The sequence below is a fragment of the Platichthys flesus genome, chromosome 6, assembly GCF_949316205.1.
Source record: "Platichthys flesus chromosome 6, fPlaFle2.1, whole genome shotgun sequence".
In the NCBI taxonomy this organism is placed as follows: domain Eukaryota; kingdom Metazoa; phylum Chordata; class Actinopteri; order Pleuronectiformes; family Pleuronectidae; genus Platichthys; species Platichthys flesus.
Window position 1 is genome coordinate 272,485 of NC_084950.1, and position 27,129 is coordinate 299,613.

General features: G+C 51.5%; 1 protein-coding gene across 2 annotated transcripts in view; it reads right to left on the minus strand.

Annotated features, from left to right (window-relative positions):
• LOC133955775 (receptor-type tyrosine-protein phosphatase beta-like) overlaps positions 1-27,129 on the minus strand; it is a 47,229-nt gene that overhangs the window by 12,239 nt on the left and 7,861 nt on the right. For both annotated transcript variants that reach the window (XM_062390793.1, XM_062390794.1), the window contains 12 exons: positions 24,323-24,604; positions 23,573-23,836; positions 23,038-23,301; positions 22,651-22,920; positions 22,296-22,562; positions 21,933-22,199; positions 20,065-20,328; positions 19,510-19,773; positions 18,608-18,871; positions 18,263-18,526; positions 17,522-17,791; positions 17,131-17,394 (listed from right to left, as the gene is read on the minus strand). In XM_062390793.1, coding sequence (XP_062246777.1) covers positions 17,131-17,394; positions 17,522-17,791; positions 18,263-18,526; positions 18,608-18,871; positions 19,510-19,773; positions 20,065-20,328; positions 21,933-22,199; positions 22,296-22,562; positions 22,651-22,920; positions 23,038-23,301; positions 23,573-23,836; positions 24,323-24,604 — 3,204 coding nt within the window. The remainder of the gene's footprint in view (positions 1-17,130; positions 17,395-17,521; positions 17,792-18,262; positions 18,527-18,607; positions 18,872-19,509; positions 19,774-20,064; positions 20,329-21,932; positions 22,200-22,295; positions 22,563-22,650; positions 22,921-23,037; positions 23,302-23,572; positions 23,837-24,322; positions 24,605-27,129) is intronic.

The window sequence follows — 27,129 nt, forward strand, 5'->3', positions numbered from 1 at the left end:
CAAGTTGGAAATGCAACAGCATCAACTACAGCTGGTAAGAGAGGGTAAACTTTCAGATATGGGGAGAGTGGATAGTTTTGAGGCCTCAGGGGGCAAGTCTTCCCAGTGTGACCTGGTTAATAATCTCCGCCTGCTTCCCAGGTTTAGTGAGTCTGATCCAGATTCATTTCTTTTCTCTGTTTGAGAGGATAGCAGATGCTCGAGACTGGCCAGACGCAGACAGAACGATGCTGTTACAGTGTGTTCTGACTGGAAAGGCCCAGGAGGCTTACTCTGCTTTAGGTGTATCAGAAAGTAAGGTTTATGACACAGTGAAGGCAGCAGTGTTAAAAGCTTATGAACTTGTGCCAGAGGCATATCGCCAGCGTTTCAGATCTGGGAAGAGGCGGGATAATCAGACCTACACTGAATTGGCCCGTGGTTTGACTTCCCAGTTTAACCGCTGGTGTGCAGCATCTGAAGTTGTTGCATTTGATGATCTCTGCAACCTGGTGGTACTGGAACAACTTAAGAACTCTGTACCTGAGCGGGTGGCTACCTACATTACTGAACATAAGGTAAAAACCCCGAGAGATGCTGCAGTCTTGGCTGATGAGTATGTTCTAACACACAGAAGTTTCTGGGACACAACGGGAGCAGCTGGTCATAGAAATGACACTTATTCTAGGCCAGTAAAGATAAAAACAGCTAACGAGGCAGATCGGCAAAAGTTTACTCAGGGTGGGCGGAGTTCAGTAGTAAATTCTGACACCTGTAGGTACTGTCAGGCAAGGGGGCACTGGAAAAAGGAGTGTCCAGTGCTGAAAGCCAGGAGGTCCTCTGGTCGGGTGAAACCTGCTGTTATGGCTGCTCCAGTTATAACATCTGAGAGCAGGGCGTTAGGTCAAGTGCAGGCTTGTACTAAGCCGGTAGCTCCTCAGGATGACTACTCTGCTTTCATTTCGGATGGGTGGGTCTCTTTGGTAGGAGGTGGGGTGCAGGTTCCCATTAAAATCCTAAGAGATACTGGAGCACTAGATTCTTTCATTCTTGAGTCTGTGTTACCATTTTCATCCAGGACTGATACTGGTGGATGTGTAATCACACTGGGGATAGGTATGGTTCCATTCTCGGTCCCATTGCATCGGTTGGTTCTAAATTGTGGTCTTGTTCAGGGGGAGGTGTCAGTGGGTGTTCGTCCCCAGTTACCTATTGGGGGTTTGCATATGATTTTGGGGAATGACTTGGCTGGTGACAAGGTGTGGGCCGATGGTCAGCCTAATGTAGTGCAGCCCCCTACATTCCCCACTGTAGTAGAGCCCTCTGTGACACCACTGCACTTGGGTGACATTTTCCCAGCCTGTGCCGTCACTCGTGCTGCCAGTCGTGATGCTCAGAGGATGGTGGAGCCAGTGGTTGGAGTTGCCAGATTCTTTGCTGGTTGACCAGTTAGCGGGTTCTCAGGCTGAGCTAGTGGCAGAACAGAAGGCTGATTCCTCTTTAATGGAGCTGTTTGACCAAGTTGTGCCAGCATCAGAGGTGAGGGATACTGCCCAGTGCTATTTCCTCCTAAATGGGCTATTGGTTCGGAAGTGGCTGTCACATGGTGATGCATCTGTAGGAGAGCCAATCTTCCAAGTTGTTGTCCCTACAAACTGTCGCAATAAAGTGCTCCAGACGTCACATGGTGACGTGGCAGGTCATCTTGGCGTCCGTAAAACTTACCACCGTATATTGCAGCATTTCTTCTGGCCACGCTTAAAGAGAGATGTTGCTCTTTTCGTTAAGACGTGTCATACCTGTCAGATCACTGGCAAGCCAAATCAGGTTGTTAAACCTGCTCCTCTACAGCCAATCCCCGCCATTGGACAGCCATTTGAGCATTTGATTATTGATTGTGTGGGGCCCCTACCTCGGTCCAAATCTGGACACACATATTTGCTGACTGTAATGTGTCAGGTTACCAGGTATCCTGCTGCTTACCCACTTCGCAGCATTACAGCCAAAGCCGTGGTTGGAGCGTTGACTCAGTTCATTTCAGTATTTGGCATCCCTAAAGTCATACAGTCTGACCAAGGTTCTAACTTCACATCCCATCTGTTTGCTCAGGTGCTTAAACAATTACACATCAAGCATAACAAATCAACAGCCTACCATGCGCAAAGTCAGGGTGCGCTTGAACGTTTCCACCAAACGTTGAAATCACTGTTGCGAGCTTATTGTACAGAACTGTCGGGTGACTGGGGGGGTGGGCTGCCCTGGTTGCTGTTAGCAGCTCGCGAAGTTATCCAGGAAAGTACTGGATTCAGCCCGAATGAACTGGTGTTTGGCCATAAAGTGCGTGGCCCACTTGCAGTTTTGCAAGATGGTTGTTTGCCAGAGGATCCACCTCCAAATCTTAAGGATTATGTTAGTGGTTTCAGATTGAAACTGTACAGGGCAGGTGAGCTGGCTAAGCAAAAGCTGCAGAAGTCACAGGGCAAGATGAAGCAACGATATGACCAACGGGCTGAGGCTCGCCAGTTTAACCCAGGTGACCGTGTACTTACTCTTCTGCCTCTGGTAGATTCCCCTTTTCAAGCTAAGTACAGTGGTCCTTTCTCTGTGGTGCGTCAAGTCTCTGATCTAAACTATTTGATTGAAACTCCTGGCCGTAGAAAATCTACAAGGTTGTGTCATGTAAACCTCCTGAAGCCATATCACACTAGTGAGTCTGTGTCTCCACTGCCGAAGAGCTCTCCAGCCAAGCCAATGTTGGTCTCTGGCCCTGTTTTGACCTCTTCCATGTCTGAACTAGTGGTAGTTGAGGAGGAAGGGTTGGATATTGCTCCAGATGATGGGTTGTTGCGGGGCCGGTTGAAAAATTCAGAGACGTTACAAGATCTAAATATCCTTGTCGGGCACCTAAATGTGGTTAAACGTGATGAATTGATTAAACTAATTAACAGCTATCTATCACTGTTTTCTGATACCCCAACCCAAACGCACTTAATTGAGCATGACATAGATGTTGGAGTTGCTGAGCCCATCAAGCAGCGTTTTTATCGTGTGTCAGATGAAAAAAGGAGACAGTTGGAGGCTGAAGTACAGTACATGCTGGATAATGATATTGCTGAGCCTTGTTCATCAAACTGGGCCTCCCCATGCCTCCTAGTAAAAAAGGCAGATGCTAGTTTGAGGCCCTGCACTGACTATCGTAAGGTGAACAGTATCACTAAACCTGATCTGTATCCACTTCCTCGTATGGAAGATTGTATTGATATGGTAGGTTCAGCCACATTTGTGAGCAAATTTGATCTTCTCAAAGGGTACTGGCAAGTCCCACTCACCAAAAGGGCAAGGGATATTTCAGCCTTCATAACTCCTTCTGGCTTGTATTCGTACACTGTTATGCCATTTGGTTTGAGGAATGCTCCTGCAACATTTCAACGGCTAATGAATCGGGTTGTTTCAGGGCTTACAGGTTGTGCAGTATACCTAGATGATGTTGTGGTGTATTCTGACACCTGGGAAGAACATGTACAGCGTATAGGTGCTCTCTTTGACAGGTTGGTCTGGGCCAACTTGACAGTAAATCTGGCCAAGTGTGAGTTTGCCAGAGCCACTGTGACCTATCTTGGGAAGGTGGTGGGTCAAGGCCAGGTTCGACCTGTGGAGGCCAAGGTCATGGCAGTGCAAAAGTTTCCCCCCCCTACCACCAAGAAAGAGCTGATGCGTTTCCTAGGGTTGGTAGGCTACTACCGCAGTTTTTGCAAGAACTTTTCATCTGTGGTTGCACCCTTGACCGACCTCTTGAAAGCTAAAGCTGAATATATTTGGTCTTCAATGTGTCAAAATGCATTTGACAGTGTAAAAGCCTTGTTGTGTTCAGCCCCAGTGCTGGCAGCGCCACGATTTGATCAGCCCTTTAAACTTCATGTAGATGCCAGCAATGTGGGTGTTGGGGCCGTCCTGTTGCAGGAGAATGCGGAGGGTGTAGAGTGTCCTGTGAGCTTCTTCTCAAGAAAATTTAACAAGCATCAATACAACTATTCAGTGATTGAGAAGGAGGCTTTGGCACTTGTTTGGGCTCTGCAGCATTTTGATGTCTATGTCGGCTCAGGGTTATCTCCGCTGACTGTCTTCACTGACCATAACCCCCTCACCTTCTTGAAGTCACTGCAAAATCCTAATCAGAGGCTAATGAGGTGGGCGCTGTTCCTGCAGCCATATAACCTAGACATCCGACACATTAAGGGGACTGACAATGTAATGGCAGATGCCCTGTCTCGGGCACCTGTGGACCCTTAGTCTATTTATTCATGCTGTCTCTCATTTCCATGTTCTCCTCTGCTCATCTCTCGGCTCTTCATTCCCTTAAAATGCTCCTTTGGTACCAAGGCTGCTGGGTTGGTGAGGATGGAGGGATGTGCTGGAGGATGCAGCCTGGGGGGAGTGCAGTACTGACTGTCAGTTATTGGTAACGTATGAACCATGACAGATTGGAACATATTGACACTTATTTGATGTATAACACGAGGTGGAACCTCGTTCTTATGGAGGGGGGTGTGACGACCCCTCCCTTTCTGCTAGCATCATGCAGCTGATTACTTCCTGCAGGAGTTGGCAGAAAGGGAGGGTCGTTAGGGCAAGGTGCTCACACCTGGCTAGGCCTCTACCCAAGGTGATATAAGCCAGCCTGGTCTCATTGTCTCTCTCTCTCTCCTAGGCTCCACGCCGCTACAGGTTCTTGGTTCTTGGTTCTTTTTGGCGTCTTCCTTGTACACTCAACAGGAGCACACACATCTCACTCATCCATACACTACATTCACCACTGATGCCACTACTCTCCACACCTCATGCTTTTTGTACATATAATTGTTCAAGTTATAATAAAACCTTTTCATTTAGCACTTTCAATCCTGACTCGTCTCCCCTCCTTGTCACATATGTTGAGCCAGTTTGTGACACCTCTCACTTCTCACCTCTCACCTCTCACCTGTCTCCGTCTCATCTCTCACCTCTCACCTCTCACCTCTCACCTCTCACCTCTCACCTGTCTCCCTGTCACCTCTCACCTCTGACCTCTCACCTCTCACCTGTCTCCCTCTCACCTGTCTCCTTCTCAGCTCTCACCTCTCACCTGTCTCCCTCTCACCTCTCACTTATCACCTCTCACCTCTGACCTCTCACCTCTCACCTCTCACCTTTAACCTCTCACCTGTCTGCCTCTCACCTCTCAAGTCTCACCTTTCTCCCTCTCCCCTCTCACCTCTCAAGTCTCACCTCTCACTTCTCACCTCTCACCTCTCACCTGTCTCCCTCTCTCCTTGTCACCTCTCACCTCTCACCTGTCTCCCTCTCACCTTTCACCTCTGACCTCTCACCTCTCACCTGTCTCCCTCTCACCTTTCACCTCTGACCTCTCACCTCTCACCTGTCTCCCTCTCACTTCTCACCTCTCACCTCTCACCTGTCTCCCTCTCACCTCTCACTTCTCACCTGTCTCTCTCTCACCTCTCACTTCTCACCTCTCACCTCTCACCTCTCACCTGTCTCCGTCTCATCTCTCACCTCTCACCTCTCACCTCTCACCTCTCACCTGTCTCCCTGTCACCTCTCACCTCTGACCTCTCACCTCTCACCTGTCTCCCTCTCACCTGTCTCCTTCTCAGCTCTCACCTCTCACCTGTCTCCCTCTCACCTCTCACTTATCACCTCTCACCTCTGACCTCTCACCTCTCACCTCTCACCTTTAACCTCTCACCTGTCTGCCTCTCACCTCTCAAGTCTCACCTTTCTCCCTCTCCCCTCTCACCTCTCAAGTCTCACCTCTCACTTCTCACCTCTCACCTCTCACCTGTCTCCCTCTCTCCTTGTCACCTCTCACCTCTCACCTGTCTCCCTCTCACCTTTCACCTCTGACCTCTCACCTCTCACCTGTCTCCCTCTCACCTTTCACCTCTGACCTCTCACCTCTCACCTGTCTCCCTCTCACTTCTCACCTCTCACCTCTCACCTGTCTGCCTCTCACTTCTCACCTCTCACCTCTCACCTGTCTCCCTCTCACCTGTCTCCCTCTCTCCTTCTCACCTGTCTCCCTCTCACCTCTCACCTGTCTCCCTCTCAAGTCTCACCTGTCTCTCTCTCACCTCTCACTTCTCACCTCTCACCTCTCACCTCTCACCTCTCACCTGTCTCCCTCTCACCTCTCACTTCTCACCTCTCACCTCTCACCTCTCACCTGTCTCCGTCTCATCTCTCACCTCTCACCTCTCACCTCTCACCTCTCACCTGTCTCCCTGTCACCTCTCACCTCTGACCTCTCACCTCTCACCTGTCTCCCTCTCACCTGTCTCCTTCTCAGCTCTCACCTCTCACCTGTCTCCCTCTCACCTCTCACTTATCACCTCTCACCTCTGACCTCTCACCTCTCACCTCTCACCTCTCACCTTTAACCTCTCACCTGTCTGCCTCTCACCTCTCAAGTCTCACCTTTCTCCCTCTCCCCTCTCACCTCTCAAGTCTCACCTCTCACTTCTCACCTCTCACCTCTCACCTGTCTCCCTCTCACCTGTCTCTGTCTCACCTCTCACCTCTCACCTGTCTCCCTCTCTCCTTGTCACCTCTCACCTCTCACCTGTCTCCCTCTCACCTTTCACCTCTGACCTCTCACCTCTCACCTGTCTCCCTCTCACCTTTCACCTCTGACCTCTCACCTCTCACCTGTCTCCCTCTCACTTCTCACCTCTCACCTCTCACCTGTCTCCCTCTCACCTGTCTGCCTCTCACTTCTCACCTCTCACCTGTCTCCCTCTCACCTGTCTCCCTCTCTCCTTCTCACCTGTCTCCCTCTCACCTCTCACCTGTCTCCCTCTCACCTCTCAAGTCTCACCTGTCTCTCTCTCACCTCTCACTTCTCACCTCTCACCTCTCACCTCTCACCTCTCACCTGTCTCCCTCTCACCTCTCACTTCTCACCTCTCACCTCTCACCTCTCACCTCTCACCTGTCTCCGTCTCATCTCTCACCTCTCACCTCTCACCTCTCACCTCTCACCTGTCTCCCTGTCACCTCTCACCTCTGACCTCTCACCTCTCACCTGTCTCCCTCTCACCTGTCTCCTTCTCAGCTCTCACCTCTCACCTGTCTCCCTCTCACCTCTCACTTATCACCTCTCACCTCTGACCTCTCACCTCTCACCTCTCACCTCTCACCTTTAACCTCTCACCTGTCTGCCTCTCACCTCTCAAGTCTCACCTTTCTCCCTCTCCCCTCTCACCTCTCAAGTCTCACCTCTCACTTCTCACCTCTCACCTCTCACCTGTCTCCCTCTCACCTGTCTCTGTCTCACCTCTCACCTCTCACCTGTCTCCCTCTCTCCTTGTCACCTCTCACCTCTCACCTGTCTCCCTCTCACCTTTCACCTCTGACCTCTCACCTCTCACCTGTCTCCCTCTCACTTCTCACCTCTCACCTCTCACCTGTCTGCCTCTCACTTCTCACCTCTCACCTCTCACCTGTCTCCCCTCACCTGTCTCCCTCTCTCCTTCTCACCTGTCTCCCTCTCACCTCTCACCTGTCTCCCTCTCACCTCTCAAGTCTCACCTGTCTCTCTCTCACCTCTCACTTCTCACCTCTCACCTCTCACCTCTCACCTCTCACCTGTCTCCCTCTCACCTCTCACTTCTCACCTCTCACCTCTCACCTCTCACCTGTCTCCGTCTCATCTCTCACCTCTCACCTCTCACCTCTCACCTCTCACCTGTCTCCCTGTCACCTCTCACCTCTGACCTCTCACCTCTCACCTGTCTCCCTCTCACCTGTCTCCTTCTCAGCTCTCACCTCTCACCTGTCTCCCTCTCACCTCTCACTTATCACCTCTCACCTCTCACCTTTAACCTCTCACCTGTCTGCCTCTCACCTCTCAAGTCTCACCTTTCTCCCTCTCCCCTCTCACCTCTCAAGTCTCACCTCTCACTTCTCACCTCTCACCTCTCACCTGTCTCCCTCTCACCTGTCTCTGTCTCACCTCTCACCTCTCACCTGTCTCCCTCTCTCCTTGTCACCTCTCACCTCTCACCTGTCTCCCTCTCACCTTTCACCTCTGACCTCTCACCTCTCACCTGTCTCCCTCTCACCTTTCACCTCTGACCTCTCACCTCTCACCTGTCTCCCTCTCACTTCTCACCTCTCACCTCTCACCTGTCTCCCTCTCACCTCTCACCTCTCACCTGTCTCCCTCTCACCTCTCACCTCTCACCTGTCTCCCTCTCACCTCTCACTTCTCACCTCTCACCTCTCACCTCTCACCTGTCTCCCTCTCACCTGTCTCCGTCTCACCTCTCACCTCTCACCTGTCTCCCTCTCTCCTTCTCACCTCTCACCTGTCTCCCTCTCACCTCTCACCTCTCACCTCTCACCTGTCTCCCTCTCACCTCTCACTTCTCACCTCTCACCTCTCACCTCTCACCTCTCACCTGTCTCCCTCTCACCTCTCACTTCTCACCTCTCACCTCTCACCTCTCACCTCTCACCTGTCTCCCTCTCACCTCTCACCTCTCACCTCTCACCTGTCTCCCTCTCACCTGTCTCCTTCTCACCTCTCAGCTCTCACCTCTCACCTGTCTCCCTCTCTCCTTCTCACCTCTCACCTGTCTCCCACTCACCTGTCTCCGTCTCACCTCTCACCTCTCACCTCTCACCTGTCTCCCTCTCTCCTTCTCACCTCTCACCTGTCTCCCTCTGACCTCTCACCTCTCACCTGTCTCCGTCTCACCTCTCAAGTCTCACCTGTCTCCGTCTCACCTCTCAAGTCTCACCTATCTCCCTCTCACCTCTCACCTCTCACCTCTCACTTCTCACCTCTCACCTGTCTCCCTCTCACCTGTCTGCCTCTCACTTCTCACCTCTCACCTCTCACCTGTCTCCCTCTCACCTGTCTCCGTCTCACCTCTCACCTCTCACTTCTCACCTCTCACCTCTCACCTGTCTCCCTCTCACCTGTCTCTGTCTCACCTCTCACCTCTCACCTCTCACCTGTCTCCCTCTCTCCTTCTCACCTCTCACCTCTCACCTGTCTCCCTCTCACCTCTCACCTGTCTCCCTCTCACCTCTCACCTGTCTCCCTCTCACCTCTCAAGTCTCACCTGTCTCTCTCTCACCTCTCACTTCTCACCTCTCACCTCTCACCTCTCACCTCTCACCTGTCTCCCTCTCACCTCTCACTTCTCACCTCTCACCTCTCACCTCTCACCTCTTACCTCTCACCTCTCACCTGTCTCCTTCTCACCTCTCAGCTCTCACCTCTCACCTGTCTCCCTCTCACTTCTCACCTCTCACCTCTCACCTGTCTCCCTCTCACCTGTCTCCGTCTCACCTCTCACCTCTCACCTGTCTCCCTCTCTCCTTCTCACCTCTCACCTGTCTCCCTCTGACCTCTCACCTCTCACCTGTCTCCGTCTCACCTCTCAAGTCTCACCTGTCTCCGTCTCACCTCTCAAGTCTCACCTGTCTCCCTCTCACCTCTCACCTCTCACTTCTCACCTCTCACCTCTCACCTGTCTCCCTCTCACCTGTCTGCCTCTCACTTCTCACCTCTCACCTCTCACCTGTCTCCCTCTCACCTGTCTCCCTCTCTCCTTCTCACCTGTCTCCCTCTCACCTCTCACCTGTCTCCCTCTCACCTCTCAAGTCTCACCTGTCTCTCTCTCACCTCTCACTTCTCACCTCTCACCTGTCTCCCTCTCACCTCTCACTTCTCACCTCTCACCTCTCACCTCTCACCTCTCACCTTTAACCTCTCACCTGTCTGCCTCTCACCTCTCAAGTCTCACCTTTCTCCCTCTCCCCTCTCACCTCTCAAGTCTCACCTCTCACTTCTCACCTCTCACCTCTCACCTGTCTCCCTCTCACCTGTCTCCTTCTCAGCTCTCACCTCTCACCTCTCACCTGTCTCCCTCTCACCTCTCACTTATCACCTCTCACCTCTGACCTCTCACCTCTCACCTCTCACCTCTCACCTTTAACCTCTCACCTGTCTGCCTCTCACCTCTCAAGTCTCACCTTTCTCCCTCTCCCCTCTCACCTCTCAAGTCTCACCTCTCACTTCTCACCTCTCACCTCTCACCTGTCTCCCTCTCACCTGTCTCTGTCTCACCTCTCACCTCTCACCTGTCTCCCTCACTCCTTCTCACCTCTCACCTCTCACCTGTCTCCCTCTCACCTTTCACCTCTGACCTCTCACCTCTCACCTGTCTCCCTCTCACCTTTCACCTCTGACCTCTCACCTCTCACCTGTCTCCCTCTCACTTCTCACCTCTCACCTCTCACCTGTCCCCCTCTCACCTCTCACTTCTCACCTCTCACCTCTCACCTCTCACCTGTCTCCCTCTCACCTGTCTCCTTCTCACCTCTCAGCTCTCACCTCTCACCTGTCTCCCTCTCACTTCTCACCTCTCACCTCTCACCTGTCTCCCTCTCACCTGTCTCCGTCTCACCTCTCACCTCTCACCTCTCACCTGTCTCCCTCTCTCCTTCTCACCTCTCACCTGTCTCCCTCTCACTTCTCACCTCTCACCTCTCACCTGTCCCCCTCTCACCTCTCACTTCTCACCTCTCACCTCTCACCTCTCACCTCTCACCTGTCTCCCTCTCACCTGTCTCCTTCTCACCTCTCAGCTCTCACCTCTCACCTGTCTCCCTCTCACTTCTCACCTCTCACCTCTCACCTGTCTCCCTCTCACCTGTCTCCGTCTCACCTCTCACCTCTCACCTCTCACCTGTCTCCCTCTCTCCTTCTCACCTCTCACCTGTCTCCCTCTCACCTCTCACCTCTCACCTCTCACCTGTCTCCCTCTCACCTCTCACCTCTCACTTCTCACCTCTCACCTCTCACCTCTCACCTCTCACCTGTCTCCCTCTCACCTGTCTCCTTCTCACCTCTCAGCTCTCACCTCTCACCTGTCTCCCTCTCACTTCTCACCTCTCACCTCTCACCTGTCTCCCACTCACCTGTTTCCGTCTCACCTCTCACCTCTCACCTCTCACCTGTCTCCCTCTCTCCTTCTCACCTCTCACCTGTCTCCCTCTGACCTCTCACCTCTCACCTGTCTCCGTCTCACCTTCTCACCTCTCACCTGTCTCCCTCTGACCTCTCACCTCTCACCTGTCTCCGTCTCACCTCTCACCTCTCACCTGTCTCCCTCTCTCCTTCTCACCTCTCACCTGTCTCCCTCTGACCTCTCACCTCTCACCTGTCTCCGTCTCACCTCTCAAGTCTCACTTGTCTCCGTCTCACCTCTCAAGTCTCACCTGTCTAACCCTAACCCTAACCCTCTCACCTGTCTCTGTCTCACCTCTCACCTCTCACCTCTCACCTGTCTCCCTCTCTCCTTCTCACCTCTCACCTCTCACCTGTCTCCCTCTCACCTCTCACCTGTCTCCCTCTCACCTCTCACCTGTCTCCCTCTCACCTCTCAAGTCTCACCTGTCTCTCTCTCACCTCTCACTTCTCACCTCTCACCTCTCACCTCTCACCTCTCACCTGTCTCCCTCTCACCTCTCACTTCTCACCTCTCACCTCTCACCTCTCACCTCTTACCTCTCACCTCTCACCTGTCTCCTTCTCACCTCTCAGCTCTCACCTCTCACCTGTCTCCCTCTCACTTCTCACCTCTCACCTCTCACCTGTCTCCCTCTCACCTGTCTCCGTCTCACCTCTCACCTCTCACCTGTCTCCCTCTCTCCTTCTCACCTCTCACCTGTCTCCCTCTGACCTCTCACCTCTCACCTGTCTCCGTCTCACCTCTCAAGTCTCACCTGTCTCCGTCTCACCTCTCAAGTCTCACCTGTCTCCCTCTCACCTCTCACCTCTCACTTCTCACCTCTCACCTCTCACCTGTCTCCCTCTCACCTGTCTGCCTCTCACTTCTCACCTCTCACCTCTCACCTGTCTCCCTCTCACCTGTCTCCCTCTCTCCTTCTCACCTGTCTCCCTCTCACCTCTCACCTGTCTCCCTCTCACCTCTCAAGTCTCACCTGTCTCTCTCTCACCTCTCACTTCTCACCTCTCACCTGTCTCCCTCTCACCTCTCACTTCTCACCTCTCACCTCTCACCTCTCACCTCTCACCTTTAACCTCTCACCTGTCTGCCTCTCACCTCTCAAGTCTCACCTTTCTCCCTCTCCCCTCTCACCTCTCAAGTCTCACCTCTCACTTCTCACCTCTCACCTCTCACCTGTCTCCCTCTCACCTGTCTCCTTCTCAGCTCTCACCTCTCACCTCTCACCTGTCTCCCTCTCACCTCTCACTTATCACCTCTCACCTCTGACCTCTCACCTCTCACCTCTCACCTCTCACCTTTAACCTCTCACCTGTCTGCCTCTCACCTCTCAAGTCTCACCTTTCTCCCTCTCCCCTCTCACCTCTCAAGTCTCACCTCTCACTTCTCACCTCTCACCTCTCACCTGTCTCCCTCTCACCTGTCTCTGTCTCACCTCTCACCTCTCACCTGTCTCCCTCACTCCTTCTCACCTCTCACCTCTCACCTGTCTCCCTCTCACCTTTCACCTCTGACCTCTCACCTCTCACCTGTCTCCCTCTCACCTTTCACCTCTGACCTCTCACCTCTCACCTGTCTCCCTCTCACTTCTCACCTCTCACCTCTCACCTGTCCCCCTCTCACCTCTCACTTCTCACCTCTCACCTCTCACCTCTCACCTGTCTCCCTCTCACCTGTCTCCTTCTCACCTCTCAGCTCTCACCTCTCACCTGTCTCCCTCTCACTTCTCACCTCTCACCTCTCACCTGTCTCCCTCTCACCTGTCTCCGTCTCACCTCTCACCTCTCACCTCTCACCTGTCTCCCTCTCTCCTTCTCACCTCTCACCTGTCTCCCTCTCACTTCTCACCTCTCACCTCTCACCTGTCCCCCTCTCACCTCTCACTTCTCACCTCTCACCTCTCACCTCTCACCTCTCACCTCTCACCTGTCTCCCTCTCACCTGTCTCCTTCTCACCTCTCAGCTCTCACCTCTCACCTGTCTCCCTCTCACTTCTCACCTCTCACCTCTCACCTGTCTCCCTCTCACCTGTCTCCGTCTCACCTCTCACCTCTCACCTCTCACCTGTCTCCCTCTCTCCTTCTCACCTCTCACCTGTCTCCCTCTCACCTCTCACCTCTCACCTCTCACCTGTCTCCCTCTCACCTCTCACCTCTCACTTCTCACCTCTCACCTCTCACCTCTCACCTCTCACCTGTCTCCCTCTCACCTGTCTCCTTCTCACCTCTCAGCTCTCACCTCTCACCTGTCTCCCTCTCACTTCTCACCTCTCACCTCTCACCTGTCTCCCACTCACCTGTTTCCGTCTCACCTCTCACCTCTCACCTCTCACCTGTCTCCCTCTCTCCTTCTCACCTCTCACCTGTCTCCCTCTGACCTCTCACCTCTCACCTGTCTCCGTCTCACCTTCTCACCTCTCACCTGTCTCCCTCTGACCTCTCACCTCTCACCTGTCTCCGTCTCACCTCTCACCTCTCACCTGTCTCCCTCTCTCCTTCTCACCTCTCACCTGTCTCCCTCTGACCTCTCACCTCTCACCTGTCTCCGTCTCACCTCTCAAGTCTCACTTGTCTCCGTCTCACCTCTCAAGTCTCACCTGTCTAACCCTAACCCTAACCCTCTCACCTGTCTCCCTCTGACCTCTCACCTCTCACCTGTCTCCGTCTCACCTCTCAAGTCTCACCTGTCTCCGTCTCACCTCTCAAGTCTCACCTGTCTCCCTCTCACCTCTCACCTCTCACCTATCACTTCTCACCTCTCACCTCTCACCTCTCACCTTTAACCTCTCACCTGTCTGCCTCTCACCTCTCAAGTCTCACCTGTCTCCCTCTCCCCTCTCACCTCTCAAGTCTCACCTCTCACTTCTCACCTCTCACCTCTCACCTGTCTCCCTCTCACCTGTCTCTGTTTCACCTCTCACCTCTCACCTGTCTACCTCTCACCTGTCTCCCTCTCACCTCTCACCTCTCACTTCTCACCTCTCACCTCTCACCTCTCACCTGTCTCCCTCTCACCTGTCTCCTTCTCACCTCTCAGCTCTCACCTCTCACCTGTCTCCCTCTCACTTCTCACCTCTCACCTCTCACCTGTCTCCCTCTCACCTGTCTCCTTCTCACCTCTCAGCTCTCACCTCTCACCTGTCTCCCTCTCACTTCTCACCTCTCACCTCTCACCTGTCTCCCACTCACCTGTTTCCGTCTCACCTCTCACCTCTCACCTGTCTCCCTCTCTCCTTCTCACCTCTCACCTGTCTCCCTCTGACCTCTCACCTCTCACCTGTCTCCGTCTCACCTCTCACCTGTCTCCCTCTGACCTCTCACCTCTCACCTGTCTCTGTCTCACCTCTCACCTCTCACCTGTCTCCCTCTCTCCTTCTCACCTCTCACCTGTCTCCCTCTGACCTCTCACCTCTCACCTGTCTCCGTCTCACCTCTCAAGTCTCACTTGTCTCCGTCTCACCTCTCAAGTCTCACCTGTCTAACCCTAACCCTAACCCTCTCACCTGTCTCCCTCTGACCTCTCACCTCTCACCTGTCTCCGTCTCACCTCTCAAGTCTCACCTGTCTCCGTCTCACCTCTCAAGTCTCACCTGTCTCCCTCTCACCTCTCACCTCTCACCTCTCACTTCTCACCTCTCACCTCTCACCTCTCACCTTTCACCTGTCTCCCTCTCTCCTTCTCACCTCTCACCTGTCTCCCTCTCACTTCTCACCTCTCACCTCTCACCTGTCCCCCTCTCACCTCTCACTTCTCACCTCTCACCTCTCACCTCTCACCTCTCACCTCTCACCTGTCTCCCTCTCACCTGTCTCCTTCTCACCTCTCAGCTCTCACCTCTCACCTGTCTCCCTCTCACTTCTCACCTCTCACCTCTCACCTGTCTCCCTCTCACCTGTCTCCGTCTCACCTCTCACCTCTCACCTCTCACCTGTCTCCCTCTCTCCTTCTCACCTCTCACCTGTCTCCCTCTCACCTCTCACCTCTCACCTCTCACCTGTCTCCCTCTCACCTCTCACCTCTCACTTCTCACCTCTCACCTCTCACCTCTCACCTCTCACCTGTCTCCCTCTCACCTGTCTCCTTCTCACCTCTCAGCTCTCACCTCTCACCTGTCTCCCTCTCACTTCTCACCTCTCACCTCTCACCTGTCTCCCACTCACCTGTTTCCGTCTCACCTCTCACCTCTCACCTCTCACCTGTCTCCCTCTCTCCTTCTCACCTCTCACCTGTCTCCCTCTGACCTCTCACCTCTCACCTGTCTCCGTCTCACCTTCTCACCTCTCACCTGTCTCCCTCTGACCTCTCACCTCTCACCTGTCTCCGTCTCACCTCTCACCTCTCACCTGTCTCCCTCTCTCCTTCTCACCTCTCACCTGTCTCCCTCTGACCTCTCACCTCTCACCTGTCTCCGTCTCACCTCTCAAGTCTCACTTGTCTCCGTCTCACCTCTCAAGTCTCACCTGTCTAACCCTAACCCTAACCCTCTCACCTGTCTCCCTCTGACCTCTCACCTCTCACCTGTCTCCGTCTCACCTCTCAAGTCTCACCTGTCTCCGTCTCACCTCTCAAGTCTCACCTGTCTCCCTCTCACCTCTCACCTCTCACCTATCACTTCTCACCTCTCACCTCTCACCTCTCACCTTTAACCTCTCACCTGTCTGCCTCTCACCTCTCAAGTCTCACCTGTCTCCCTCTCCCCTCTCACCTCTCAAGTCTCACCTCTCACTTCTCACCTCTCACCTCTCACCTGTCTCCCTCTCACCTGTCTCTGTTTCACCTCTCACCTCTCACCTGTCTACCTCTCACCTGTCTCCCTCTCACCTCTCACCTCTCACTTCTCACCTCTCACCTCTCACCTCTCACCTGTCTCCCTCTCACCTGTCTCCTTCTCACCTCTCAGCTCTCACCTCTCACCTGTCTCCCTCTCACTTCTCACCTCTCACCTCTCACCTGTCTCCCTCTCACCTGTCTCCTTCTCACCTCTCAGCTCTCACCTCTCACCTGTCTCCCTCTCACTTCTCACCTCTCACCTCTCACCTGTCTCCCACTCACCTGTTTCCGTCTCACCTCTCACCTCTCACCTGTCTCCCTCTCTCCTTCTCACCTCTCACCTGTCTCCCTCTGACCTCTCACCTCTCACCTGTCTCCGTCTCACCTCTCACCTGTCTCCCTCTGACCTCTCACCTCTCACCTGTCTCTGTCTCACCTCTCACCTCTCACCTGTCTCCCTCTCTCCTTCTCACCTCTCACCTGTCTCCCTCTGACCTCTCACCTCTCACCTGTCTCCGTCTCACCTCTCAAGTCTCACTTGTCTCCGTCTCACCTCTCAAGTCTCACCTGTCTAACCCTAACCCTAACCCTCTCACCTGTCTCCCTCTGACCTCTCACCTCTCACCTGTCTCCGTCTCACCTCTCAAGTCTCACCTGTCTCCGTCTCACCTCTCAAGTCTCACCTGTCTCCCTCTCACCTCTCACCTCTCACCTCTCACTTCTCACCTCTCACCTCTCACCTCTCACCTTTCACCTTTAACCTCTCACCTGTCTGCCTCTCACCTCTCAAGTCTCACCTGTCTCCCTCTCCCCTCTCACCTCTCAAGTCTCACCTCTCACTTCTCACCTCTCACCTCTCACCTGTCTCCCTCTCACCTGTCTCTGTTTCACCTCTCACCTCTCACCTGTCTCCCTCTCTCCTTCTCACCTCTCACCTCTCACCTGTCTCCCTCTCACCTCTCACCTCTCACCTGTCTCCATCTGACCTCTCACCTCTCACCTGTCTCCGTCTCACCTCTCAAGTCTCACCTGTCTCCCTCTCACTTCTCACCTCTCACTTCTCACCTCTCACCTGTCTGCCTCTCACCTGTCTCCCTCTCACCTCTCACATCTGACCTCTCACCTCTCACCTGTCTCCCTCTCACCTGTCTCCTTCTCACCTCTCAGCTCTCACCTCTCACCTGTCTCCCTCTCACCTCTCACTTATCACCTCTCACCTCTGACCTCTCACCTCTCACCTCTCACCTCTCACCTCTCACCTTTAACCTCTCACCTGTCTCCCTCTCCCCTCTCACCTCTCAAGTCTCACCTCTCAAGTCTCACCTGTTCTCCCACTCACCTGTGCGGGCCCAGATGGAGGTCTGGTTGCTCTGGTCTCCGCTGTGGGTCAGGACCACCACCCTATAGGGGGTGCCGGGTGTCAGCCCATGAAAGGCGCACTGCTGACTGCTGGACTGGACTCGTTGTCTCTCCTGTAATGACTCGTCACCTTGATAGAAGAGGATCTCGTACAGCTCAAAGTCTCCCTCTGGGGGTGACCAGTGGAAAGACAGACTGGTGGTGGTATTGGACATAATGGACAGGTCTGTGACGGCTGCAGGGCCTGATGGGAAGAGGAACAAACATCTGTGACGTGAAGTCTTCATGAGTTCAGTGTGTAAACCTCAGACTAACACAGTAGAAACATGTCTTTCTCGGCCTGTGTCTGAGCAGGAAACAGGAAGACTTACGTGTCCGAGACTCGGCACTGACTGCTGGACTGCGGACACCTCCGCTGGTAGTCTGGACCAGGACTCTGTACTTCTTTCCCGGAATAAGGCTGTGAAACCTGTAGCTGGTACACGCAGCGTCCTGAGAGGAGTTGGACACCAGGAAGCCTCTGTCGTCCAGAACCTGCAGGATGTATCCGTCAGCCACCCCCAGAGCTTCCTGCCAGCTCACCTGGAGGATGCAGGTGGTGTGGAGGTTCTCCACCTGGAGCCCCGTCACCGCTGAGGGGACTGGACACAAGGATTTTCATTTACTAACCACAAGATATCAGCAGAGACTCAAAGTCACTGTCTTTTATAATGTGGGTCATCATTATTCCATCACCAACATACAGCACTGCAGTGTACGAGTGACTACATGTGTGTACAGGTGTGTACAGGTGTGTACAGGGGAACTTAGGGTGCTGTGGTTGAGTGGTACAGCGATTGTCCTCCAACCAGAAGGTCGGCAGTTCAATCCCCCGTCTTCCTCATCTGCATGGCGACCTGGTGTCCTTGGGCAAGATGTTGAACCCCTGAATCACCGGTCATAGAACAATAAGAGCTGCTAATAGCTGCTCTGTATGAATGTGTGTGTGAATGGGTGAATAGAAAACTGGGACGTAAAGAGCTTTGATCGGTCATCAAGACTAGAAAAACGCTCTATAAATACAAACCGTGTGTGTGTGTACAGGAGCATGTAGGTGTGTCCAGCGGTCTGACCTGTGCGTCCTGATGCTGTGATGTTGTTGACCAGCTCTCCGCTCACTGACTGCACTGTCACGTCATACGTCTGTCCAGGCTGCAGGGAGCCAAAGGTCATCTGGTTCTGGTGTTTGAGGACACATCGTACGTCCAGCTGTCTTCGGTCTCTGAACAGAAACACAGAGAACTTGTCCACGTCGCCCTCACCTGGCGTCCAGCTCACCTGCAAACTGCTGCTGTCTCCAGTGTTACTGACGTGGATGTTCTTGACTGTACTGGGAACTGAAGGGACAGAAGGACAGTGTGTGTTGATATCATCTTAACAGCAGAGAACCCCCCCCCCCACGCCATGTGACCTCTGACCTGTGCGGCCTTCTATAAACTGGGCTCTCTGGTTGGGCCCACTGAAGGTTGACACCAGGATCTTGTAAAGACGTCCGGGTGTGAGCGCCGACAGGACACACTCGCCCACGCTGCTGCCGAGCGTGATGGGAGGAAACACCTTCATGTCGTTAAACAGCAGCTGCACCTCGTAGTGATCCACGTCCCCCAGAGCGGCCGACCACCTCACCCTCAGCTCCTCGCTGCCCCCTGCAGCTAGCGCCAGGAAACGCACCCCCGCTGGAACTGGAGCAAAGTCTGAGAGTGAGCTGCTGATTCACAGTGAGTGACACAAAGCTGATTTTCATAATAATAATAATAATAATCTTTACATTCTAAAATTACCACGTGAATGAATCCCCAACATCATGCTGATAAATGACATGCTAATGAGTTACATGCTAATCAGTGGCTGCTGGTTAATACAGGCGCTGGGGCTCCGCCCTCTCCAACCTCCTGAGAGGAAAAAGTCTGTATAGAAATGTTAAACGTAATTATATAATGGAGTGAATGTGGTCCTGTAACTCTTCTACATGACTGCGGCTGCTTTTTAATTGGTTGTTGCAGATTTTCCTTTAATCGAACGTGATTGGTCCAGCCTAGATGGCGTCTCAGGCTCGTCACAGAGTTACTTCCTATGTTGGCTGGCTGGTAAAGTTATGGAGACTTCAGGGGGAGCTGTGGTAAATCTGGTGATTTCTTTACAAAAACACCACAACTAGAAATAAAGATTCAGCAGCAAGTGATGAAGACGAGTTTACACAAGGAGCTTTCTTCTGCTCTGGGGGATGATGCTGCATTATTGATAAAAAAGCTTAACTGCTTAGTTACTACAAAATCCGTTCGGTGGTTAACTGAGCCTGAACAGGGCAGATATCACTCACACGTGCGGCCGTGGGTCGAGGTGCTGGTTTCGTATTTCCCACTGCGGGTGTTAACCAGCACGGTGTAGAGTCGGCCAGGCACCAGGTGGTTAAACACGCACTCGTTCTGCGTCTTCAGCACCGTCTGGTTCTGCAGGAACACATTGTTGTGTTTGATGAACACCTGGTACTGGTCCAGGTCTCCGGCCGCATGACGCCAGTAAATCCTCAGGTAGTCGTCCCGGGCAGCGTGGCTCGCCGTCGGGTTCTGGACCTTTGACGGCTCTGACAGAGGAGAGTGGACTACGGTCAGTGCTGTGAAGTAGGCCAGTGTAGCTACTATAGTGTGTGTGTTAGTGTTACCATGACTATTTAAGATAAAGAACATTTAGAGATCAAGATCCAAGTGGACATATGAACTCAAACCAGGTGTGAAGATTTTAATATTTTAACACTTCAGCCTGACACCACAACGACAAACTAGAAGCTCCACTACAGTGAGTGACTCAGACCCTGAGGCGGGACGACCCCCGGTGGCCCCTCCATGACCTCAAACCCTGGAAATGAAGTTCTTACGCGTCCTTTCCTGGACGAAGGTGTGGTTGAGGTAGTTGCCGCTGCGCGAGCTGATGGAGATGTTGTAGAGTCGTCCGGACACCAGCGAGTTAAAGACACACTCGGGACTGGACTTGGACACAGCCAGCGTGTGAACTGGCTTCTCCCGGTCCCTCAGAGTCACCAGGTAACTGTCCACCTCACCGGCCGCTGGGCGCCACGACACGCTGAGAAAATCTGTACGACCATTATTACTGACCGTCACCTCGCCCACGGCAGCTGGGACTGCAGGCAGAAGAAAAGAGCAGTTATGATCCCTGTGCACTGGGAGACCATAACTTGATCATTTAACAGCTTTGTATAGTAGTGTACAGTATTACAGTGAGAAAAATGAAACACTGACAACATTAAGGCAAAAGTAAAATAAACTGTGGAGCTTTATTCAAACAGTAGAAAGAAAAAAGGTTTCAGGACATTTGTCTGTTTCTAATTGTTTTTTATAACTTACTTACTTTAACTTATATGTAACGTTATAATTTATAACTTCCTGACAAATTACTGGTTATTAATAATATCCTGCTTTCAGATTAACACACACACACACAAACAATCATACACAAAGTGCGTGACAAGTCTGACGTCTAATACAAACTGGAACACAATCACATGTTGTGGTATTGTTTGTTGTTGTGTTGTTATATAACAATACAGAGTGTTCAGTAAAATGTTCATTGTGTATTGTTTACTCGCCCTCGCAGAAACATAAGCTTCGACCAGTGAAGTCACCTCTGACCTCTGTGACCTATGACCTCTGACCTTTGATTGCTTCATCTCTGAGTCCAACTGAAGGTTTGTACCAAATGTGACAAAACTCTAGCCTGAATGCCAGACGAACTTAGCCCCGCCCACAACATTTGAGTTCGGGAAGTTCGGTCTGGAGTCGCTCCGTTGGGGAGACATTATGCCCGAACAGAAACTGTTCAGACCAATCAGATTGTCAGGGCGGGCTTTATACGATGATGGACAGATGATCAACGATAACGTAATCAACCACGTCATCAAAGAGCGTTTGGGTTGAACATGTCTGCTGCTGGAGAGCTGAGAGGTGTAGCTGCTGCCATTGAGTCTGTTTGAGGAGACATCGACAGCCATTCATTTTGAAAGAGGAACAGAGAAATGCCATCAAGGCATTTGTAGATCGAAAAGAGGTTTTTGCCGTCCTTCCAACGGGATTCTGGAAAAGTTTAATTGCTCAGCTGCCCCGATGGTCGCGAAGAAGATGGGACACAATGAAAACCCAGTGGTCATTGTGGTTTCTCCTTCGGTCGCACTCATGGAGGACCAAGTGAAAGAGGCTGGGCGTCACCAGCGGTCGTTGTCAGCTCCTTTTCGGAAGCCCGGAATCCTGGCTCCTGAACGAGAAGTGGAGGGACATGCTAGGCTCCGATGTTTTCAAGCCAACGTTGTAGGTACCGTCGTGGATGAAGTTCATCCAACTTACAAATGGTAAGAGAAAGTCTTGACTGTCTGACTTAGTGAATAACTCACAATGTCGAGATATGAATCAAATGTTGTAAACATAGTGTCATAGGTGTCGACGTAAGTCCGCTTGAGTTCTGTTGACAACAACTATGCGTCGCTTAACATACGTCACATACTAGGTTGCTCTGATTGGTTGTAGGTCTATCCAATAGAGCGTTGAAAGACGCCCCATGGAGCGGTATCACATTGTGACTAGAATTATGAGTATGACGACTTCAGGCTAACGAAACTCCCTCAAGTGGTCCTGAGTCGTATCAACTGAACTAATCATTGATTCTCTGATAAATGCTCTCAGGTCATTGATTCGATCCTGATCAACAGTTCTCAGTTCTGGGGTGGGGTCTTACCGGTGCGTCCCTCTGCCACTGTCTGTCTGGAGGCGTGTCCGGCTCTGACCGTGGTCAACACAACACGGTACAGCGCTCCGGCTCTGAGAGCGTGGAAGGTGACGGCGGTGGAGTTGGCGTCCACGCTCTCATTCTTGATGACGCTGGTGTCGTGGACGAGCAGGAGACGGTACGAGTCCAGATCTCCATACGCTCGTTCCCACAGAGCCTGAAGGCTGTCGATGGTTCCAAGGTTAGAGAGCCTCAGCACGCCGACCTGCGCCGGAGCTGAGAGACACACACACATACATCACACACACAACAATCTCACAAGAACCACACAACCTTCCCCCATTCTTTCCTCCTTTGGAAGAAAAATAGCACCTGTCCGAGCCGTCACAGAGGCCGAGCTGCTCAGGTTTCTGCTGTTGGTCTTCACGGTGACGGTGTAGCGGCGTCCAGACGTCAGGAGGATGAAGGTGCACTCTGTGGAATCCCAGGGGAGGAGCCTTTGAGCCACCTCGGAGGCGGAGTCTGCTTCCCTGACGAGCACAGTGAAGCCCTCCCACTGGCCGATGGGTGGAGTCCACAGGACGCTCAGAGACGTTTGATCCACGTGACGGACGAGAAGCTGCTGCACCGGACGAGGAGCTGCAGGGAATCCATCAACCAAACACATGACTCGTTTAACTTTCAACTCTAAGACACACGATGTTTACTTTTGTAAATATGAACTCACCCAGCTGTCCATAACAGAAGGCCGTATTAACCATAACGCCACTCTGAACCGTGACCTCTGCCCTGTAGAGGCGTCCTGGCACCAGGCCGGGGACGGAGAAGACAAACTGAACGCTCAGTTTATTCACAGTGACGTTCACCAGAACCACCGAGTCATTCCACAGCAGAACGCTGTAGTTCTCCCAGTCTCCTGAGGGGGGCGCCCAGTTGAGCCTCAGTGACCTGCCGTCACCGAGAGGAGACATGGAGAGAGACGACACTGGGCGAGGGACTGACGCACAGCGAGGGGGGGGGGGGGGGCAGTCATTTGAAAATAAGAAAACACAGACCTCAGAGATTTTATCGTGATGATGTCATCAAGTCGTCATAATACACCTGACTAACTCACCGGTTCTCCCTCTGGTCCCGGTCTCCGTACTCTGACCTCCGGCTGTGCTCTTGATTGACAGCTGGTAGCTGCGTCCGGGCGTCAGGCCGCCGAACACCACCCGAGTGACGTCGGGCGGGAGGCGGCGCTGCTGCACCGCTGATCCCAGAGCAGAAAGGGTAAGCAAGTAGAGGTCCACGCCCCCTACAGGTGAGCGCCAGGAGGCGAGCAGCGTGACGCAGCTGCTGTTGTTGTCGAGTGTCAGACGAGTCACAGCTGCAGGAACTGAAACGACATCACGTTTCTTTAACCATCATGAAAGAGTCTGTGTTCAACAGGAGAGGGCCGAGGAGGAAGCCCTGAGGAGCTCCCCTACACCACGTGAAGAGTCTGAGCAAAGTCTAAACACTTCACATCAGTTCTGATTTCTATCTTTACATGGGCGTGTCCATATACAAGGTCTCATTCAAATGTTGCTGTCGCAAAGAATTGTGGGACTTTCATATATGATGTGGTCTAAAAGCCTGGAGCTACACAAACATCCCATAATATGCACCTGTGACAGCCTGTATGGAGGCGGAGCTCTGCAGGCCGACAGCCTGTGTCACCACGCTGACGGTGTAGCGGGTCCCCGGCTGCAGACCGTCCATCTCAGCTGACGTCTCTGTGTTGTGTAGAGAGACGTTCTTCAACAGAACCTCGTCCTGATCCGTCAGCAGAACCACAAACTGCTCGGTTCTGCCCGGACCCGCCCGCCAGGACACCCCCAGGCTGTGTAAGGACGAGGACGCCACCTGGAGGCCGCGGACAGAGGAGGGAGCTGCACGAGGAAGAGGAAGGGATCAGTTCCCTGACATCAGCCAAACTACTTCATTTCATAATTACAAGCACATATGTATAATACATATAATCAGTAATAAAGTCATCTGTGTATATTATATATACATTGATGTCATTAGATTATAGTAATGTGTGTCCAGTATTTTATGGTTCCTGCAAGATTTTTATTATTGAGAAAGATTATAATAATAATAATAATAATAAACATTATTTGAAAAGCTCCTTCCATGCATGAAATGCTCAGTGTTTTACTACAAAATACATAAAAATAAAAACATGTTAAAATCATTTAAAGAAACATATGAACATGTTAAAATGTCCTTTAATAGGAAATGACAGCACAAAGAATAACAAATGTAAGTGTGAGTATAAGATGTGTTTAATGTCTGAAGACTGAACAGAACTTTATCAACTCAAAGTGTAAATAACTTTTATATCAATATTCATATCAACAACTTCTCGCTACCTGTCGTTGCCGTGGTAACGACAGGTGCAGCGCTCTTGTTCCCGGCCGTTGCCACGACGCTGACCGCGTACAGAGAACCAGGAAGCAGCGAGCTGAACCCCGACCGAGGGACCGCCGAGTCCAGGATCCTGGTCCTGGTCCTGGATCCAGAGCTGCTGTCCTCCAGACTCACATCGTACCAGTCCACATGACCGGCAGAGCGAGACCACATCACCGTCAGACCCAAAGAACCATCAGGGACCTGGTCCAGCCGGACCTCCAGACGAGCCGGGCCGACGGGTTCTGAGATCATCAGATATCACGTTTCATCTGGACTTTGAACCTGATCCAGAGCCGGATCCTCTTAACATCCACTCTAACACTTGTCTCATGAAGAAGACACAACATGCAGTTTGTTATCATGACACTGTTCCACTCATCAGACTGTGATCCGGAACCAGAACCTGATTCTGATGGTTCTGGGTCTTACTTTGTCATGGTGACAGTGTGACTCTGGACAGGAAACAGAAAGAAAGGATGGGCAGGACGTGGAGAAGCCTCCCCCCCCCTGGTTTCCTCCATCAGGACACTTCCTGTTTCCTGTTTCAATTCAGTGACGCCTCAAGGCTGTGGTTACCATGACAACAGACACTTCTTAGAAAACAGGAAACAGGAAGTGTCGTCAACCAATCAGGAAGCCACAGACACACACAAACAGACACACACAGACACACAAACAGCTCAGTTTCTGCTGTTGGTTCAGACTTTTTCTTCTTCTTTGTTTGATATGTTGTTGAGTGGAAACGTCAGAGAGCTTCACCTCCATCTGCTCTTCTGTTCTTTCTCTTTCTTTCTACAGAAAGCTTCACCTCCGTCTGCTGTTCTGTTCTTTCTCTTTCTTTCTACAGAGAGCTTCACCTCCGTCTGCTCTTCTGTTCTTTCTCTTTCTTTCTACAGAGAGCTTTCTAAAGTCTTCTGGATCATAGAATGAAGTGTGACGACACGCCTCCTCCTGACCCTGAAGCTGTGAGGTTTGTAGAACCAGGTTTAGAAGGAGGACCTAGAGGCCAGGGTTAGGGTCAGGGTCACTGACATCACGCTGAGGATCCAGGAGGATTAGTGTTTTATATGAAAGCAGAGGAGTCGTATCTCACCATCAGAGTGGAAGATGGACCATGGCCACATGTTTGGAAACAGAGGTTGATGAAGAGTCTGTGATGTTTTTAGATGAAGAAAAGTCTTATGATATAGTTTTATAGTTTGGAAGGATTACTGATTAAATGAAATATGATAGCAGTACTGTTATTGTGTTGATGTGTTCAGTTACATCAGCACGTGTGTGTGTGTGTCCTGGGAGATGATCCTCACATGGGACTGAACTTTATTCACTGATCACTGAATACTGAAGTTTCTATGTAGTCTGACTCTTGTTGAGTTAAGAACAAAGGAAGTTTCTCCTTGTTAACATCTATTGCACAAACTGGGATTTAGGATCATGGAAATAAAATGTGATGATTGATTGACAAATCAAGGAGTGGAGCATCAGTCAATCAATCAATCAAGCATGTGATGTTTTACTTTGATAAGTATGTAAGAGAAGGAGAAAAGAGAAATAGAGGAATTTCAAAGCATTGAGTGCAGAACTTTTATTATTGGAATAGAGAGAATGATCCATTATCTGAAGGAGACGGGATGAGACAGAAGAATTGAATATGACCCAGATAACTGTGATTACACTCCAATACAGTCAGTGACCATCCAGCATTAGAGCAAAGGACAAGAAGAATCTATGCAGGACAGGTTGAGCAGGGAAGAGGAGGCAGATCCATGAGATGGCGCTGGTGCACCTCGGTGTTAGTGGCCACCCGCCAATAAACCCAACAAAGAAGAAGACACTGCCATCTTATGATGAGGATGTAATTTGAAGTCAGAGTCTGTGCAGTCATAGATATATATAAAGGCTAGATGTCTCGGCCAACGGAGTCAAACGTCCGCACATGGCGGCCATCTTGCCACAGGCAGCTCGCCCACCCATAACATTGTGTTGTAGTGGTACGTACTTTTTAAATAACCATAACTTGCTCAACTTTCAACCGATTTTTAAACAGTTTGGTTTTTTATAAAAGTCAGAAATGTAGTTATGACACTGACTTCTTATGAATAATTATGTTATTTTCTAAAAAATAGAATAATGTTCTATATAGGTACAAGATTTCCCTTTACAAATATACATCAAGAATTATTTTATTTTATTTAGTACATTTAGCACATGCCTAAGACATGTTCCACTACCAACACAACATTATGGGTGGGCGAGCAACCTCTGGCAAGATGGCCGCCATGTGCGGACGTTCGACTCCGTTGGCCGGCAACGCGGACGAGACATCTAGCCATTATATAAATATCTATGTGTGCAGTAGTGATCGTGGGCTGGAGCCGGTGTATCGAGGTCCCGCCCATACATGTGTGCAACCAATCAGGAGTCAGACTCATAAATAACTAATTAAAAACAATCAAAACATCAGTGAGATAAGAAGGACCTGAAATGACAGAAACCATCTTTGACAAACATTTATTTAACATCTACTTTGAGCTTTTAGTTTGGTCCATATCCCATCTGCTAACATAGAGGAGGAGGACCAATTTATGAACTATACTGCAGTCAGACTCCAGGGGGCGATGGCGATGATTTGGCTTCACTTCTAGGAACCGTCATGTCGAGCATCTTTATTTACAGTCCGTGGTCAAAACTGACGTAATTTTAGGATCAAATAATCAAAGATTTATAGTTTCTCCACCACATGAAAGACAAGAAGAAGAAGAAGAAG